Source organism: Bos indicus, chromosome 10 (genome assembly GCF_029378745.1).
Source record: "Bos indicus isolate NIAB-ARS_2022 breed Sahiwal x Tharparkar chromosome 10, NIAB-ARS_B.indTharparkar_mat_pri_1.0, whole genome shotgun sequence".
NCBI lineage: Eukaryota > Metazoa > Chordata > Mammalia > Artiodactyla > Bovidae > Bos > Bos indicus.
This window is the reverse complement of record NC_091769.1, coordinates 58,162,568-58,178,825: the sequence shown is the minus strand read 5'-3', so window position 1 is coordinate 58,178,825 and position 16,258 is coordinate 58,162,568. Positions and strand designations below refer to the sequence as shown.

The window sequence follows — 16,258 nt, the reverse complement described above, 5'->3', positions numbered from 1 at the left end:
TTGGAGCCCCCTCTGTCTATAACAATTACTTCCACATAACATCCTTAAGGCCCACCCACCTCCTTACTTCCTCCCTTAGAGCTTTGCTCCAGTAACACCTTATGAGAGAGGCATTTCCTCACTACCCTCTTTGTCTCTTTTTTCTATTTTATTTTTCCATACCACTTATTGCCATCTAATATGTGTTTTGCTTTTTGTCTGCCTATGTTTCCGCCTGTAGTATGAACTCTTCATTTACATTCTACCTAACTCTATAACATTCTAATAATTTGTCATACTTCAGTTGTTTTTTAAAAAATAACACATTAAAGATTGGTTGAAGCATGCTGTGTAATCCCCCCGCCCCATTCTTGTTTCTTCCTTCATTCCTAAGGTGATTATTATCTTTAATTTGTTATTTATCAATCTTATGTTTTTATACTTTTGCTACATCTGAATGTACGTTAAAATAGCTTGATTTTGCATGTTTATCCACCTGCTATAACTAGTTGCAGCATGCATGTTTCTGTATGCAGTTTGCTTTTTAAATTTAGTATATATTTGATGATTTCTGCCATCTTCATTTTTACTATTATATAGTAGTTCACTGTATGACTATAACTCATTTATTCTTATTGTTGAAAGTTTAGGCTGTTTTTGTTATTTTGCTATTCCAAAAAAAAAAAAAAATGAACATCTGTATATCCATTTGTAAGCACTTATCTAGGGAATTTTCCTTGAAGAAAAATTGCCAAGTCATAGGTATGATATTTATTTATTTACTTATGTATCTACTTAATGCCAAATTGTTTTTTGATGTTCTTACTCTTTCCCAATATTTTATGATAACTTTATTTTGTTTTAATTTTTTATTAACTTTTTATTTTAAATTGGACTATAACTGATTAATAATGATGTGATAGTTTAAGGTAGACAGCAAAGGGACTCAGCCATACATGTACATGTATCCATTCTCGCCTAAACTCTCCCCTCCTATCCTGGCTGCCACATAATGTTGAGCAGAGTTCTCTGTGCTGTACAGTAGGTTCTTGTTGGTTATCCATTTTAATTATAACATTTTGTATACATATCAATCCCAAACTCCCTAACTGTCCCTTGTAAACTCTCACCATTTTTGTAGGAAAGTTCCTGTTTTTCTACATTCCTCTCCAGACTTGATATTTGCAGTTGAGACACTTCATTCAAACTATTTTTCCAATCTGAAATATCATCTTCATGAAGTAATTTGATATTTTTGATCATCAGTGAAGTTAAACATTTCATAGGCTTTATTCATAGGTTAATTCACTGTTTAAGTTCACCCCTTTGTAAGTGAACTTACGAAGTTCACCTTGTAAGTTTAAGAGCATATTTGGCAAATTTCTTATTTGTACTGCTACATTTTTGTTCATTAGGTATTGTCAGGCATTAACTCTGTCAGGCAGAGTTAATAAATAAACATGCCCTTTAATGAACTAACACTTTAAGATATTATGTATGTATTTTTAGAAAAATGTGGCAAATGCTTTACTGAAAAATTCTAAAGAATTCTGTAAAAATATTATGAACTTTTCCTTTGCTCATTGGCATTTAAGAAATTATACGGCCTAATGACCTAGATAATACAAAGAATCTAGTATGGTGAGGTCTGGAGCCTGAGTCAACACATGTGAATTGCTTACAACATAGGTAGCTATTTTTGATTGAGGGTAAGCTTTCCATTTAGTGACGTATGTAAGTTTAATACACCACCAGTGGTAGCTTATAGCTAAATGCCCAGTTTGTGTCATTTTATAAAGTTGATTAAAAGAGCATTTCCTGCAGTGGTGACTCTTTTCCTTCTTTTTTCTCATCCTCCAGGTTGTATCAGAGTAAGATGGACGGTAGCTTTGATTGTGATTGTGGTGAGCTGGAGCCACCTGATCACTAACAAAAGACATCTTCTGTTAACCAACAGCCGCCAGGGCTTCCTGTTGAAATATACAGCAACAGAGGAAGAAAAGAAGCAAAACGGAAATAGCGCTTACCAGCACCTTAGAATGATGCTGCTCAGGACCAGTCCAACACTGAATGTATCTGCACTGTGAGGAGAATGTTCATAGAAGCCTGTTGTGTGCATATTTATTCACATTTTTGTTAAATGTTAAATCCTTCAGCACAGTAAATCTGAGTGCATAGTATGTCATTTCATTCCGTTTGAGTTTCTTGAGTGTTTTCTTTAAATGTCTGCAGAGTTGCTGTCCCTTTCTTGAACTATGAGTACTGCAATCTTTTTAATTCTCAGTATGAGTAGAGCTTTTTGAGCTTTAAATCTAAGGGGAACTCAACAGGCCTGGTTGGCATATGCAATGAGCATCAAGAAACCATCTTGCTGTGGACGCAGAATTATTTTTTTCTCCCTTTTTAAAAGATCTTTCCTTTCGATGCCAGTTTTCTTCCTTGTTCACACAAGTTCAACAATTTGAAAGGAAAAGCCAATAGTAAGGGTTTAAAAATGGCAGAGAAATTTGAAAGTCTCATGAACATTCATGGTTTTGATCTGGGCTCTAGGTATATGGACTTAAAACCATTGGGTTGTGGAGGCAATGGCTTGGTTTTTTCTGCTGTAGACAATGACTGTGACAAAAGAGTAGCCATCAAGAAAATTGTCCTTACTGATCCCCAGAGTGTCAAACATGCTCTACGCGAAATCAAAATTATTAGAAGACTTGACCACGATAACATTGTGAAGGTGTTTGAAATTCTTGGTCCTAGTGGAAGCCAGTTAACGGATGACGTGGGCTCTCTTACCGAACTGAGCAGTGTTTACATTGTTCAGGAATACATGGAGACAGACTTGGCTAATGTGCTGGAGCAGGGCCCTTTACTGGAAGAGCACGCCAGGCTTTTCATGTATCAGCTGCTGCGTGGGCTCAAATACATTCACTCAGCAAACGTGCTGCACAGAGATCTCAAACCAGCTAATCTTTTCATTAATACTGAAGACTTGGTGCTGAAGATAGGTGACTTTGGTCTTGCACGGATCATGGATCCCCATTATTCCCATAAGGTATGTGGAAAGTCAGTTGAGGCAGACCTCTAAATTGATACACATCATCAGAAACAGGTGCTTGTAATTTCCTTTGTGTGTTGTGGCAGAATTTGTAGTTAATTGTATTAAACTTTGCATACTACCTTTTTTCCATTCACAGTCTCCCTGTGTTTGAAGTGAAGGTGGAACGGGATCCTAGTTAAATACAAATTCTGGTTATTTGTAATAACTGAAACTCTCTCTTACTTAAAAGTAGGATATATCATGTGTTTAGGGCAGAAGGTTGCTGTTTCAGTTTTTACTTTTTTTTGTTTGTTTGGATATACTCTTCTGTTATGCTTTGTTTAGCAAACTTAGTTTGAAATCTAAATTTGCACAAACATAAAGTAGGCAATAAGAATAGGCAGAAGAATTCATAGTAACTTTGCCTTAAATAAAATTTGCTTTTGTATAGGAAATTAATGATATTTTTTGAGCTGAACTCTTTAGTTTTAGTTTTTTAGTTTTCAAATGAAATCATATATGGGACTGTGATGTTTAAAATGTAAAAATGGAGCTGTTTTGGTATAAACCATCCCTGGGAAGCCTGCTTGCTTGGCTTCCCATAGCACACATCTAAGACACATCTTGGTATTTGCATGTATCATCTCACATTGAGTATAACTTAACTTTAAAAAAACTTCAGGATCAAAATTGAGTACCAAAATGAAATGGATGACCACATCTTTATGGATAACAGTGAAGTATTGTGGATAGAACACTGAACTAGGAGTTACACTATCTAAAATTGAGTTCCATTTCTACATCCAGCTAAACTATATGACCTGCAGACTCCTTAACCTGAGTGTTAATATCTACCTTCATATTTTCTCAGCATTATTTTTAGAGTGAAACAAGGCAACATATATTTAACTGTTTTTGTCAAATACTTCATAAATAAAAAGTAGTGAAATTGATTAGGAATGGCGTGTGCAGTATAGCCACATCCCCTGGGTTGTCAGTAAGGAGGTTGGTATTGCTTTATGAATAGCTCACCTTTGGTACTCTTTCCTGACTTTTCTCTCATTGATTTAAAGCATACCTACTTCATTGTTGACTTGAAGTGATAAATAGCTTCTCTTCTCAAACCTGTTGTGAATATGTGCCCTAGAGTTAACACTAAATTCTTATAGTATTCTTTGGTCGGAATACTTCATGAGAATATCATGTTGTAGATGATATGTTACAGGGGGAGTTTAATCTCCATACAGCCTCAGAAGTGCAAGAGCCTTGAAAAAAGGCATAGAAACCACCAGTACTGTTTAAGGATTTTACAATTACAGTTTGTTTTTAGATTAAGGGCGCTTTAATGAATCATGTTTTATGTACTGTTATTCAGCTAAAGTAAAAAGTATATTTTTGTTTCTTTTTCAGGGTCATCTTTCTGAAGGATTGGTTACTAAATGGTACAGATCTCCACGTCTTTTACTTTCTCCTAATAATTATACTAAAGCCATTGACATGTGGGCTGCAGGCTGCATCTTTGCTGAAATGCTGACTGGTAAAACCCTCTTTGCAGGTTAGAAATTTTAAAATAAATGGAAAAATTATCCCAAGGAGAAATAATTTCATACATTTCTATGAATCAAGATTTATGTAAGATTTAAACCAATTTATTATAGTCTAAACTATTAAAATTAAAAGATAAAATGGTATTTTAAAGATTGAGAACACTTACATATTTACTGGATTGTTCAGTAAAGTTAGTCTGAATTCTAGTGTTTCTTTAAGAAACATCTTAAAAAAATTAAGAAATATCTTTATTTCTTAAATATAATTTCCTATTTTATAGATCAATATTTGTCGGTTGTTTTTATTAAATGATACCTGTGTTACCTGATTCTGTCAGTGTTTGTCACTTCCTGGTGAAATTTTTTTTAGCTATTGTAAATTCAGTAATTCTTTCTTTGTCTCCTATCAACCCTGTTGCTTGAACTGCCATATCCTGTTGGCCTGACTGATGTGATATTTCAGAAACAACCAGTTTTATAATGAGTTTGGTGCTATGAGGGAGTCTAAAAAAGTGCATGAGAAAGTTTTGAGTTCAGGTGGATTAAAATAAAAACCTCTAAATAAACAATTTTTTATCTTAAACCTTTGTACACTTTAAACACTTAATTAAACAGAAATGTTTATGAAATGATTTGAAAGACTCAGTTGTAGGTCCCTTCTAAAAACCTTTTCAGTAGGTTTGTGAACCATTCAGTAAAAGCAGCATGAGGGAAATCTATTGGTTAGGATAGGCCTCATATTAATAGCACCAAAAGGCAAGGCCTAAGCATTCATTGGAAATCTGTGTATTTTTAACTTACAGTAAGTGTTCTAACCTTATTTTTTGGTCTTACTCAGTATCTCCACTTAGATGTTTAATGGCATCTCAAATTTAACTTATCCAAAACTGACCTCCTGATATCTCTCCCTCCTACTTCCTCTTTCTGCTGTCTTCCTCATCTTAGTAAACCAGACCCACTTCTTAGTTGCTCAGGCCAGAATCTTGGCGTCATCTTTCACTTTTCTCCTTACAGGTCTTATGGGCTGTTTCTTTAAAGTATATCTTGAATCTTACTGCTAGTATCTCTTTCACTACTCTCATCCTCCCAGTCCAGGAAGCCATTCTGCCTCTCCTAGTCTAACGCATGATCTCCTAACTGGCTTTCCTGCTTTAACTCTTCTTGTCTGTGGTCTAGTTACCACATAACCACATAGTAATGCTCTGAAAACACAGCTCATGGCATTTCTCTGTTCAAAACTCTGTAATGGTTTTTTATCTAATTCAGAATGATGTAAACTCTCAGTGTTCTGGTACCACTGGGCTCATCTCCTGTCACTTTCCTGAGTCACTGTACTTCAGCTACACTTGCCTAATTGTTGTTTCTTGTACACACCAAGCCCACTGTCTCCTCTAGGCCTTTGGGCCCTTTCTCATCTTACTGGAACTCCCTTCCTCTTTATGAATGTATGGTGTATTACCTAACTTCCTTGTCAGCTTCTCAGTGAGGCCTTCCTTGGTCATAAGGATGATACAGTCATAACAACCAAGGGGTTGTTAATATAAATTAACCCTACTCCTAACAGTGCTCTCTGTCCCCCTTCAGTTCAGTTCAGTTGCTCAGTCATGTCTGTCTTTTTGTGACCCCATGACTTGCAGCATGCCAAGCCTCCCTGTCCATCACCAACTCCCGGAGTTCACTCAGACTCAGGTCCATTGAGTCGGTGATGCCATCCAGCCATCTCATCTGTCGTCCCCTTCTCCTCCTGCCCCCAGTCCCTCCCAGCATCAAAGTCTTTCCCAATGAGTCAACTCTTCGCATGAGGTGGCCAAAGTATTGGAGTTTCAGCTTTAGCATCATTCCTTCCAAAGAAATCCCAGGACTGATCTCTTTCAGAATGGACTGGTTGGATCTCCTTGTAGTCCAAGGGACTCTCAAGAGTCTTCTCCAACACCACAGTTCAAAAGCATCAATTCTTTGGCGCTCAGCTTTCTTCACAGTCCAACATCCATACATGACCACTGGAAAAACCATAGCCTTGACTAGACAGACTTTTGTTGGCAAAGTAATGTCTCTGCTTTTGAATATGCTATCTAGGTTGGTCATAACTTTACTTCCAAGGAGTAAGCGTCTTTTAATTTCATGGTTGCAATTACCATCTGCAGTGATTTTGGAGCCCCCCAAAATAAAGTCTGACACTGTTTCCACTGTTTCCCCATCTATTTCCCATGAAGTGATGGGACCAGATGCCATGATCTTCATTTTCTGAATGTTGAACTTTAAGCCAACTTTTTCACTCTCCTCTTTCACTTTCATCAAGAGGCTTTTTAATTCCTCTTCACTTTCTGTCCCCCTTAGCTTACTCTAATTTTCTTCATTTGTCACTGTTGGATGTAAATGTTTACAGAAGTTGTTATCTGTCTTCCTCCATTATACTGTGAGCTCCACGAAGGCAGGAATTTGGTCAGTTTTGTTTCACAGGTGTATTCTAAAGTACCTTGCTCATGGTAGGCACTCAAGAAAAATTTTGATTGTTGAATGAGTTTCTAGAAATAAGTGGAAAAACAAATGAATGTTTTGTTTTTTAAATATTAGCTGCCCATTTACCCTGAAGTTTCCCCTTTTATTTCTTTAATAGTGGTTCTGAAATGTTAACTGAGCTTAATCCATAACTATAAAACTTTCTGTTTCACAAATCTAGTCTAAGGCTCTATTTTATTGATAGGGAAATTAAATCATCACCGTGTTAAATATTCTCCGAGTTATAGTGAGTTAATTAGTATGTATGGTTGAGACTAGAATCTCATCTTTTAAATCTCAGTTTATTGCTTTTTTCACTACTTTCTGATACCTTAATATGAGACCAGACTTCAAGTCAATTTCTTACGGAAACAAAGCAGCTAAAACTGAACATATCAATGAGCAGAATTTGAAAAAGATAAGCTTTTTGAGCAGATTGATGATGATGTTCAAAGTAGTGCAATCTGCTGATTAATGATGCAGTTAAAACCATTTTCCTCTTTGATGGTCATTATAGTTCTGTTAGTTTCCTGTAGCTTTAGAATGTTTATTGCCAATAGGTTAAACATTGAGAAATGTGTTTATTAATGTTGTATTTGGTATTTTTTAATCTTATCTAGGTGCACATGAACTTGAACAGATGCAGCTGATTTTAGAATCTATTCCTGTTGTCCATGAGGAAGATCGTCAGGAGCTTCTCAGCGTAATTCCAGTTTACATTAGAAATGACATGACTGAGCCACACAAACCTTTAACTCAGCTGCTTCCAGGAATTAGTCGAGAAGGTACTATAACTGAAGAGTAACCATCATGTAATGGTGTGTTTGTGTGTGAGCAGGATGTGTGTAGGGAAGCTTTAGCTTTTTATTGTTATAGATGTGGCATTCTCCCAAATAGTCTTTAGACACTCAAGGTGCACCTAAAACTTAAGCTCTTGCTTTCCTTTTTATAGCCAAGCACTTAGGCTGGGAATCTTTTCTTTGCTCTGAATAATTTTCCAGATTCCAGTGTACCCCTCTTTTCTGGTTCTGACTCCATGTGCTTTTCCAACTTTTACTTCTGATCATCTCTGCTAGGTGAACGTGTTTATCACTGACTCTTATTGAGCTGGAATGGGATTCTCTGAGGGTTATATGATAAATAAGTAAGGGTACAAATATAAGTGTGATTTAGATATGAAAGAGGGTATTGATTTGAAGGAAAGCAGGGGTTTTAGAGCAAGGAAAAGATGGAGGAAAGATCAAAACTACATATGAACAAACTTGTTACATAAAAGATTGCAGATTGGTGTTAGTAATACTGGGTGCTAAATGTGACAGTTTGTGTAGACTTAATAGGAACATGGAGAGAATCAAAACTTCATTGACCATTAAAGCAGTTAATTTCATACATCAGAATGGAGAGATGTATCTTCAGGGTTTGTTGATACAAATAAGATACAAAAGTCTAAATGCTGTAATAGTTATCTGTAATAAGATAACATTTTTTAAAAGAAGAGCATTAGAAATGAAAAATATCTTCCTTAAAAGTTGATTGTATCATACCTTTAAGGATTATTGTACTGTATTTAGCTGTATCCATGCCAGAATTGTGATAGTTTTTTCCTGAATCATAAAGTTAGGGAGATAGAGTTTCCTAAACATCTTAAACTTTCTCTTTATATGTTTATTGTTCATATCACCCACTCTGATCATTATGTAGTTAAGGTTAATGTGTATCAAAGTGCTTTAACTTAGCAAGTGTTTTGAGAAATAGGCACTGGATGGCAAAACTGATGACATTGTCTTTTTTCCCCTCAGCTATGCTTGGAACTCATTATTAAATGCTTGAATGAAAAGGAAGCAACTGTATTTAATTTCAACAGGTTTCATAAGCTTCCTTTTCAGGAATGCTACGTTTTTAACCCGTCTTTTAGAGTATCTTTACAGTCAGTAATATATTGCTGACTTTCTGACTCCTGATCTTGTTGCCATTGTCATGATGGCATCCTGTTCATAACTGAACAGCAGTCATGTAGCACTTGACTATGCCTCAGAGTTGTCTGTTGGAACTCTTTAAAAAGTGCAGAATGTTAAATCAGAATCCAGAGGTGGGGAGGCAAGCAGGACATGTGTCTGCTCTGCAGGTATGACCCTGCTCAGCCAAATTGAGAGAGAGTGCTCAGGGATTGGCTTGGAGTCACTGTTGCCATTGCTGAGTCTTATCAAAACAGGCAAGCTAGTAATACAGAACGTTGCTGTTGAGGCATTTGTAACCTAATTAAATTTGAATCTTCTTTTCCCTTGTCCTCATTAGTCAGCTGTGAACTAACCTGAATATTTAGTTGGTGCCTGGGATTTATTCATAATGTGTTGAACAAATGTCTTTGATAATAGGTTCATTAAAGTAACCATTGAACAAGGATTCTTGATTTTTATAAGTGATAGAACTCTGTGCATGTGTGGGTGCACGCACGTACTCATTCATGTCCAACTCTTTGCGACCCCATGGACTGTAGCCCATCAGGCTTCTCTGTCCACAGGATTTTTCAGGCAAGAATACTGCAGTGGGTTGCCATTTTCTACTCCAGGGGATCTTCCCAACCCAGGGATCAAACCTACGTCTCTTGCATCTTACGCATTGACAGGCAGATTCTTTACCACTAGTGCCACCTGTACTCGCGTACAAATGCATTGCAGAGTGTTCAAAGTTCCTGAAGCTAAAGACTTGTTACATAGATGTGCTCTGCAAGTTTCTTCTTCATTACCACTGGAATTTTGTTTGGAGGCAGAGTACCTTCTGAGCAATGGGGAACTCTTAGAGTAGTATATGTTCCTTTCTCACATTCTATTTATGATCTTCAGAGGGAAAAAGCAGACAAGATTAAGTACATGTGAATTGACAGATTAAGACTACTGGAACCCTGTACTGGTTAGTGTCTTTAAATGGATACCCAAATCTTTTAAATTTTCCTTCATGGTTACCTTTTATCCTCCCTTTCTCTATAGTTTACCACTTATTTCTTTGTCTTAGCATACCATTGTAGTAAATAGACTGATTTCCTCTAGAGCAGGGCTATCCAATAGAATTTTCACAATGATGGAAATGTTTTTTATTTGCATACATTTGGGAGTTCAGCCTGACTGTTAGCCCTCCCTTTTCTCCCTGCTATCAGTTTTAGGGATTCTAGAGTATATTCCTCTCATGTAGTTGGATATGTTTCACTCTGAGAATGGCAGTTATGCTGAGTCAACTATCAGTAACTGTGCCTTAGATTGTCTGTTGCCTTGAGACACGTGGGGCATTGACTTGCAGAAGAACCAAGAACAGCTTGATGTATCATGAAATCATTTCCTAGGTTAGGGTAATATAGTAGAGGCGGGTGGGGAAAAGTTGGAGCACAGGCAGGAACCTCAGCCCTGGGCCACTGAAGGGTATGAATAACAAGGAGCCTTACCTTTCTTCTCTTTAGTACTTCATTGGACTGATCTGAGGATTGAATGAGATAATGTAGTGAAGCACTTTGTGGAATATAAATCACTGTATAAATGTCAGCTACTTTTAATATTAATGAGAGATTGGGAGTTGAGAATAAGGTCCTTTCTAGAGTGCAGCTTAGTTTTAGAGAAGTGCTAACTAGCTTTTCTGTTGAGATAGAAGGCAAGGATCAGTAGATGTGTGACAGACCAGAGTGAAGAAGTAGGGATTGAGATAAATGTGAAGGTTTATCTGCTTAGAACAATGAGAAGATTGAGAGCAAAAAGAAATGGTGAGGAACATTGCTGAGCCATTTCAAAGGCCAGTTGAAATTCCACAGTATGTGTGAGTCTGTAGAGAGCTTAAAGAGAGAGAGAGAGAGATACACGCACGCGCGCACGCACACACACACACACACACACACACACACACACACGTGATTTTGCATCCAGCTTTTATCAGTACTGTATAACTAGGAAACAGAAAAAGTAGAAGGTGGGAATGGTTCAGAGTTGAAGATGGTGTCACTCATAAGGCATTCAAGTGTGTGGTGGTGGTAGAAGGCTGGTGACAGTGATGCAGTCTGAGTTAGTGAAAAGATCTGGGTTTGTGGTAGCTATGCTGTAGCCCTAAAGTGATCAAATGCATTGTGTGATCTGCAGTAGTATGATTGGTGTGAAACAGAAGTCAACAAAATTAGTACAACAGCTGGTCAATGAGGTTAGGGGAGCAAGGGGCTTTCTTTATATTGAGCACTAAACACTATACATTTCATTTTTATACCTTATACCTATCTCTGTATCCATTCTATACATGAAAAAATGGAAGTTCAGCAAGTTTAACCTCTCCAGTTCCACATAGCTAGTAATCCAGCTAACCTAGTGAGTTGCAGAACTGAAATTAGGACCTATGTATCAGGTTATGCCATATGAAATTGCTGTTTTTTGACTGACAAAAATGAAAATTTCATATGGTTCAACTTCATATATTCCTTTTCCTTTATAATTGGCCATAATATGAGATTGGGATATATTTCAGACACTTACTTTGTTTCTTGGACACATGTCTTTTTAATCAGTGAATCAAGTAAGTTGTTTTGTTTCTCTGACAGAACTTCAATTAACTTACCTTTTAATTGTGTAATCCCTTTTTTTCTTTATGGGTTGCTGGACCTCCAGTACAGTTAAGGTTTTTTCCTTCCTCTTGTAGCACTGGATTTCCTGGAACAAATTTTGACATTCAGCCCCATGGATCGATTGACAGCAGAAGAAGCGCTTTCCCATCCTTACATGAGCATTTATTCTTTTCCAATGGATGAGCCAATCTCAAGTCATCCTTTTCATATTGAAGATGAAGTTGATGATATTTTGCTTATGGATGAAACTCATAGTCACATTTATAACTGGGAAAGGTAAAACTGACCCTAAATTAGGAAAAGCTTTTGTTTTGAATAAAACATAATTTAGTGAGTTTTATTTTAAATTGTATATGATAAGACAATGTAAAAATCTTAAAAGTTTAGAAATGGTCTTTTTGGCTTTCTGCTAAACTTATTGATGTCTTTGAATAGCCTTTATGTAATTTCAATATTTAATAGTTACTGCTTAGTATATACATAATGGGAAAAATTAAATGCTACTTTGGAACAAGAAGTAGTTAATGTTGAAATTAGTTTGTTTACTTGCTGCATTTTTTAACTCCTAAAATGTTGAAGTATTTATGATCAAACATATCTGCCAACCATCTACATGAACATTTCTACTATCTATATATATAGTTGTTTTCTCACATACCCAGATGTCTTCCAATCTCGACATTTTCTACCATACTTATTAGTTAAGTCATCTGATTTCTTTTCTATTCTCTCCTCTTCAACCGCCACTGTTTTCGCTTGTGTCTTAGTCTGCCTGTACTTGGTTGTAGTGTGGGCACCTTGCTGTAATGTGTCAGTAAGAGGATACCACATTCAGTAACACATTTACATGGAGACTTGTTTTGTTCTACTTATGGTGATGAGTTCCAGCAAGCCTTCCTCTAGTCTGCTTTATTACCATAGAGTGAAAATCTGTACGGCACCTGATTGAAATTAGGGATCTACATTTTGTGGCCATAAAGGTTTTCTTTTTCACCCGTGTGTGAAATTATATTTATAGAAATTTTGAAATTGAACTGTAGACCAGCCAGCCACTCAGCTGTTTATGTGCAGTTTATATAATTATATGCTCTGTTGCATCATACTGCTTTTATATAGTAACAGGGCTTACCTATCCATTAAGATTATAAATTCTTATATGACTTAATACTCTTATTATTCCCCTCATAGACCTAGCAAGCATAGTGCTTTGACTCAAAAGGCATGCAGTAAATTTGAAAGTGAAATCATATACCTGGAGTAACACTAATGTATTAATTTTTTTCAGGTACCATGATTGTCAATTTTCAGAGCATGATTGGCCTATACATAACAACTTTGATATTGAGGAAGTTCAACTAGACCCAAGAGCTCTGTCTGATGTCACTGATGAAGAAGATGTACAAGTTGATCCTCGAAAATATTTGGATGGAGATCGTGAAAAGTATTTGGAGGATCCTGCTTTTGACACCAGTTACTCTACTGAGCCTTGTTGGCAGTACCCAGATCATCATGAAAACAAATACTGTGATCTGGAGTGTAGCCATACTTGTAACTACAAAACGAGGTCATCATCATATTTAGATAACTTAGTTTGGAGAGAGAGTGAAGTTAATCATTATTATGAACCCAAGCTTATTATAGATCTTTCTAATTGGAAAGAACAAAGCAAAGAAAAATCTGATAAGAAGGGCAAGTCAAAATGTGAAAGGAATGGATTGGTTAAAGCCCAGATAGCTTTAGAGGAAGCATCACAGCAACTGGCTGAAAAAGAAAGGGAAAAGAATCAGGGATTTGACTTTGATTCCTTTATTGCAGGAACTATTCAACTTAGTTCACAACATGAGGCTGCTGATGTTGTTGACAAATTAAATGACTTGAATAGCTCAGTGTCCCAATTAGAATTGAAAAGTTTGATATCAAAGTCAGTAAGCCGAGAAAAACAGGAAAAAGGAATGGCAAATTTGGCTCAATTAGAAGCATTGTATCAATCTTCTTGGGATAGCCAGTTTGTGGGTGGTGGGGAGGACTGTTTTCTCATAAATCAGTTTTGTTGTGAGGTAAGGAAAGATGAGCAAATTGAAAAGGAAAACACTTATACCAGTTACCTGGACAAGTTTTTTAGCAGGAAAGAAGATACTGAAATGCTAGAAACTGAGCCGGTAGAGGATGGGAAGCTTGGGGAGAGAGGAAATGAGGAAGGATTTCTGAACAGCAGTGGGGAGTTCCTCTTCAACAAGCAGCTTGAATCCATAGGCATCCCACAGTTTCACAGTCCAGTTGGGTCACCACTTAAGTCAATACAGGCCACATTAACACCTTCTGCTATGAAATCTTCCCCTCAGATTCCTCATAAGACATACAGCAGCATTCTGAAACATCTGAACTAAAACACTCAGCAGACATTTCCCTTTGTATTCTTCATGAAATGTGTTTTGTCTTTTTTATTACTAGTGTTTAAGTCTTTTTTTTTTTTTTTTACTTGAATCAGATGGTGTCATTTAGAAAGGATTTTTTTCTTGGTTTTTAAAATCCAGACTTTTTTTCTACATGTGAGATGGTTTTCATTTTAACTGGCATGTCGTTTGCACACAAAAATAAAGAATAGAGCAAAATAATGCAATGCAGGAGGAGACAAAAGAAATGCACTAAGACAAGTAAAAAACATTCTCTTATAGAACAATGATCTGTTTTACAGGAAACAAAAATCTTGCCTTGAAATTTACACAGTGAGACTGTACATAATTGCATGAAAATATCTATTTTTTTCCTAAAACATTTTTCATTCATGAGTATTTTCAAGTTTTTCATACTGTACACATTTCTTAAAAACACATGATACCAGCAGCAACTGAAAATGAATGCCGAATTTGGTACACATGTGTTATCTACCTCAAGGTAACAAGAGTATGTGGCAAAACATATACCACCCATAGTGCTTCACAATATGCACTTCTATTTAGCCAGCGTTTATTGTAGTAAACTCTTCTTAATGAGATTCACTCACTGTTTATAAATGTTCTGGTATGCATTCTTTATAGTGAAGTGTTACATCACATCTTATTTATTTTAGCAAATCAGTATATTTTCTGTATTTAATGATAAAAAGTTAGTTTTTGAGATTTATTTGCAAATACACTTTTTTCCATTTGGCACTATGGTTTGTTGCCTACTTAGCTGAATATATAATGTCAGCTTATCCTAAGGCTGTCCACGTACTTAATTTACTTAAGTATTCATTTTAAGTAAAGCGCTCACTGTGTATAGGAATTTGTATTTTGGAGGTGCTTGATCTATCTACAAAGAAAAATTAGGAATTACTTTATTATAAAATGCTCCTAGAAGTCTTAATTGTGTTTATTTTTTAAAAAACTGTAATGTTAGACTTGTGTGCATGGAAGTAATTAAGGTACATCATTATTGTAGTTTAAAAGTTGTACATGATAAGACATATTTTGTTTTTACTGTATGTTTTTACTGAATGATCTATTCCCCATCCCAAAGCAAGCATGAATAAAATTAGGTTAAATGTAGCATGTGGCATCGCAGTCTCTTAGAATTTGTCTCATCTATTTTACTTTATGGAATACTGTCTGTATCTTTGGTTATCCTGTTTGAAGAAAAAGGACAAATAAAACATGGCCAGCAAATATGGCTCCTGTTTAACTCTTTGGCTTCCCTGGTAGCTCAGCTACCAGTAAAGAATCCTCCTGCAGTACAGGAGACCCTGGTTCAATTCCTGGGTCGGGATGATCCGCTGGAGAAGGGAGAGGCTACCCACTCCAGTGTTCTTGGGCTTCCCTGGTGGCTCAGCTGGTAAAGAATCCACCTGCAATGTGGGAGACCTGGGTTCAATCCCTGGGTCGGAAAGATCACCTGGAGAAGGGAACAGCTATCCGCTCCAGTATTCTGGCCTGGAAGATGCCATGGACCGTATAGTCCATGGGGTCTCAAAGAGTCGGACACGACTGAGTGACTTTCACTCTAGGTAATGAAAATGATTACCTAGCTATAATGAAAATCACTAGCAGAATCTTCTCTAGTTCCACTTTTCAGCATCTTTGAATTGTGGCTACAGTTTAAACTATGTTAGGCTAAAAGACTTAGAAGAAAAAGACTTTTTGTCTCCACACAGAAATCTCTTGTTGACTTAACCTCACATATTAAAATGGTAAGGCTTTATAGATTTCAAAGCTATTATATAAGATGTATGTGGAAGCTTTGAACTGTGCGGTTGGAGGATGTATTTGTATTTTAATTGTATTAAATGTATTTGTTCTGCATCATCATTCCTTTGCTCAAGAACATACCCATTTACCTATCCAAATATGACCATTCTTTGTTTAACTTCACTTTTCCTGTTTGTCTTCCATTCTTGTTTCATACATTCTCTTAATATCTGGACTTTCTGCCTTCGCACTGACCTATTTATTGATTTCATGTGGATTCACAAAGGTTTTAAAGATACATATATTTATAATGAATTCAGTGATTTCAGTGAATATCACTGTTGTGAATTTATATACTCAAATTACCTTAAAAACTTAAGGTCTTAGAGGAGAAGCTTTCAGTTTTTCACATTTGGATATGATGTTACTTGTGGATTTTCAT

General features: G+C 36.3%; 1 protein-coding gene across 3 annotated transcripts in view; it reads left to right on the top strand.

Moving 5' to 3' along the window:
- MAPK6 (mitogen-activated protein kinase 6) overlaps positions 1–15,297 on the top strand; it is a 34,070-nt gene extending 18,773 nt beyond the window's left edge. For all 3 annotated transcript variants that reach the window (XM_070797538.1, XM_070797539.1, XM_070797540.1), the window contains 5 exons: positions 1,840–3,028; positions 4,424–4,568; positions 7,680–7,844; positions 11,725–11,926; positions 12,936–15,297. In XM_070797538.1, coding sequence (XP_070653639.1) covers positions 2,474–3,028; positions 4,424–4,568; positions 7,680–7,844; positions 11,725–11,926; positions 12,936–14,037 — 2,169 coding nt within the window. In that variant the 5' untranslated portion in view covers positions 1,840–2,473 and the 3' untranslated portion in view covers positions 14,038–15,297. The remainder of the gene's footprint in view (positions 1–1,839; positions 3,029–4,423; positions 4,569–7,679; positions 7,845–11,724; positions 11,927–12,935) is intronic.
- Positions 15,298–16,258: the final 961 nt, after the last annotated feature.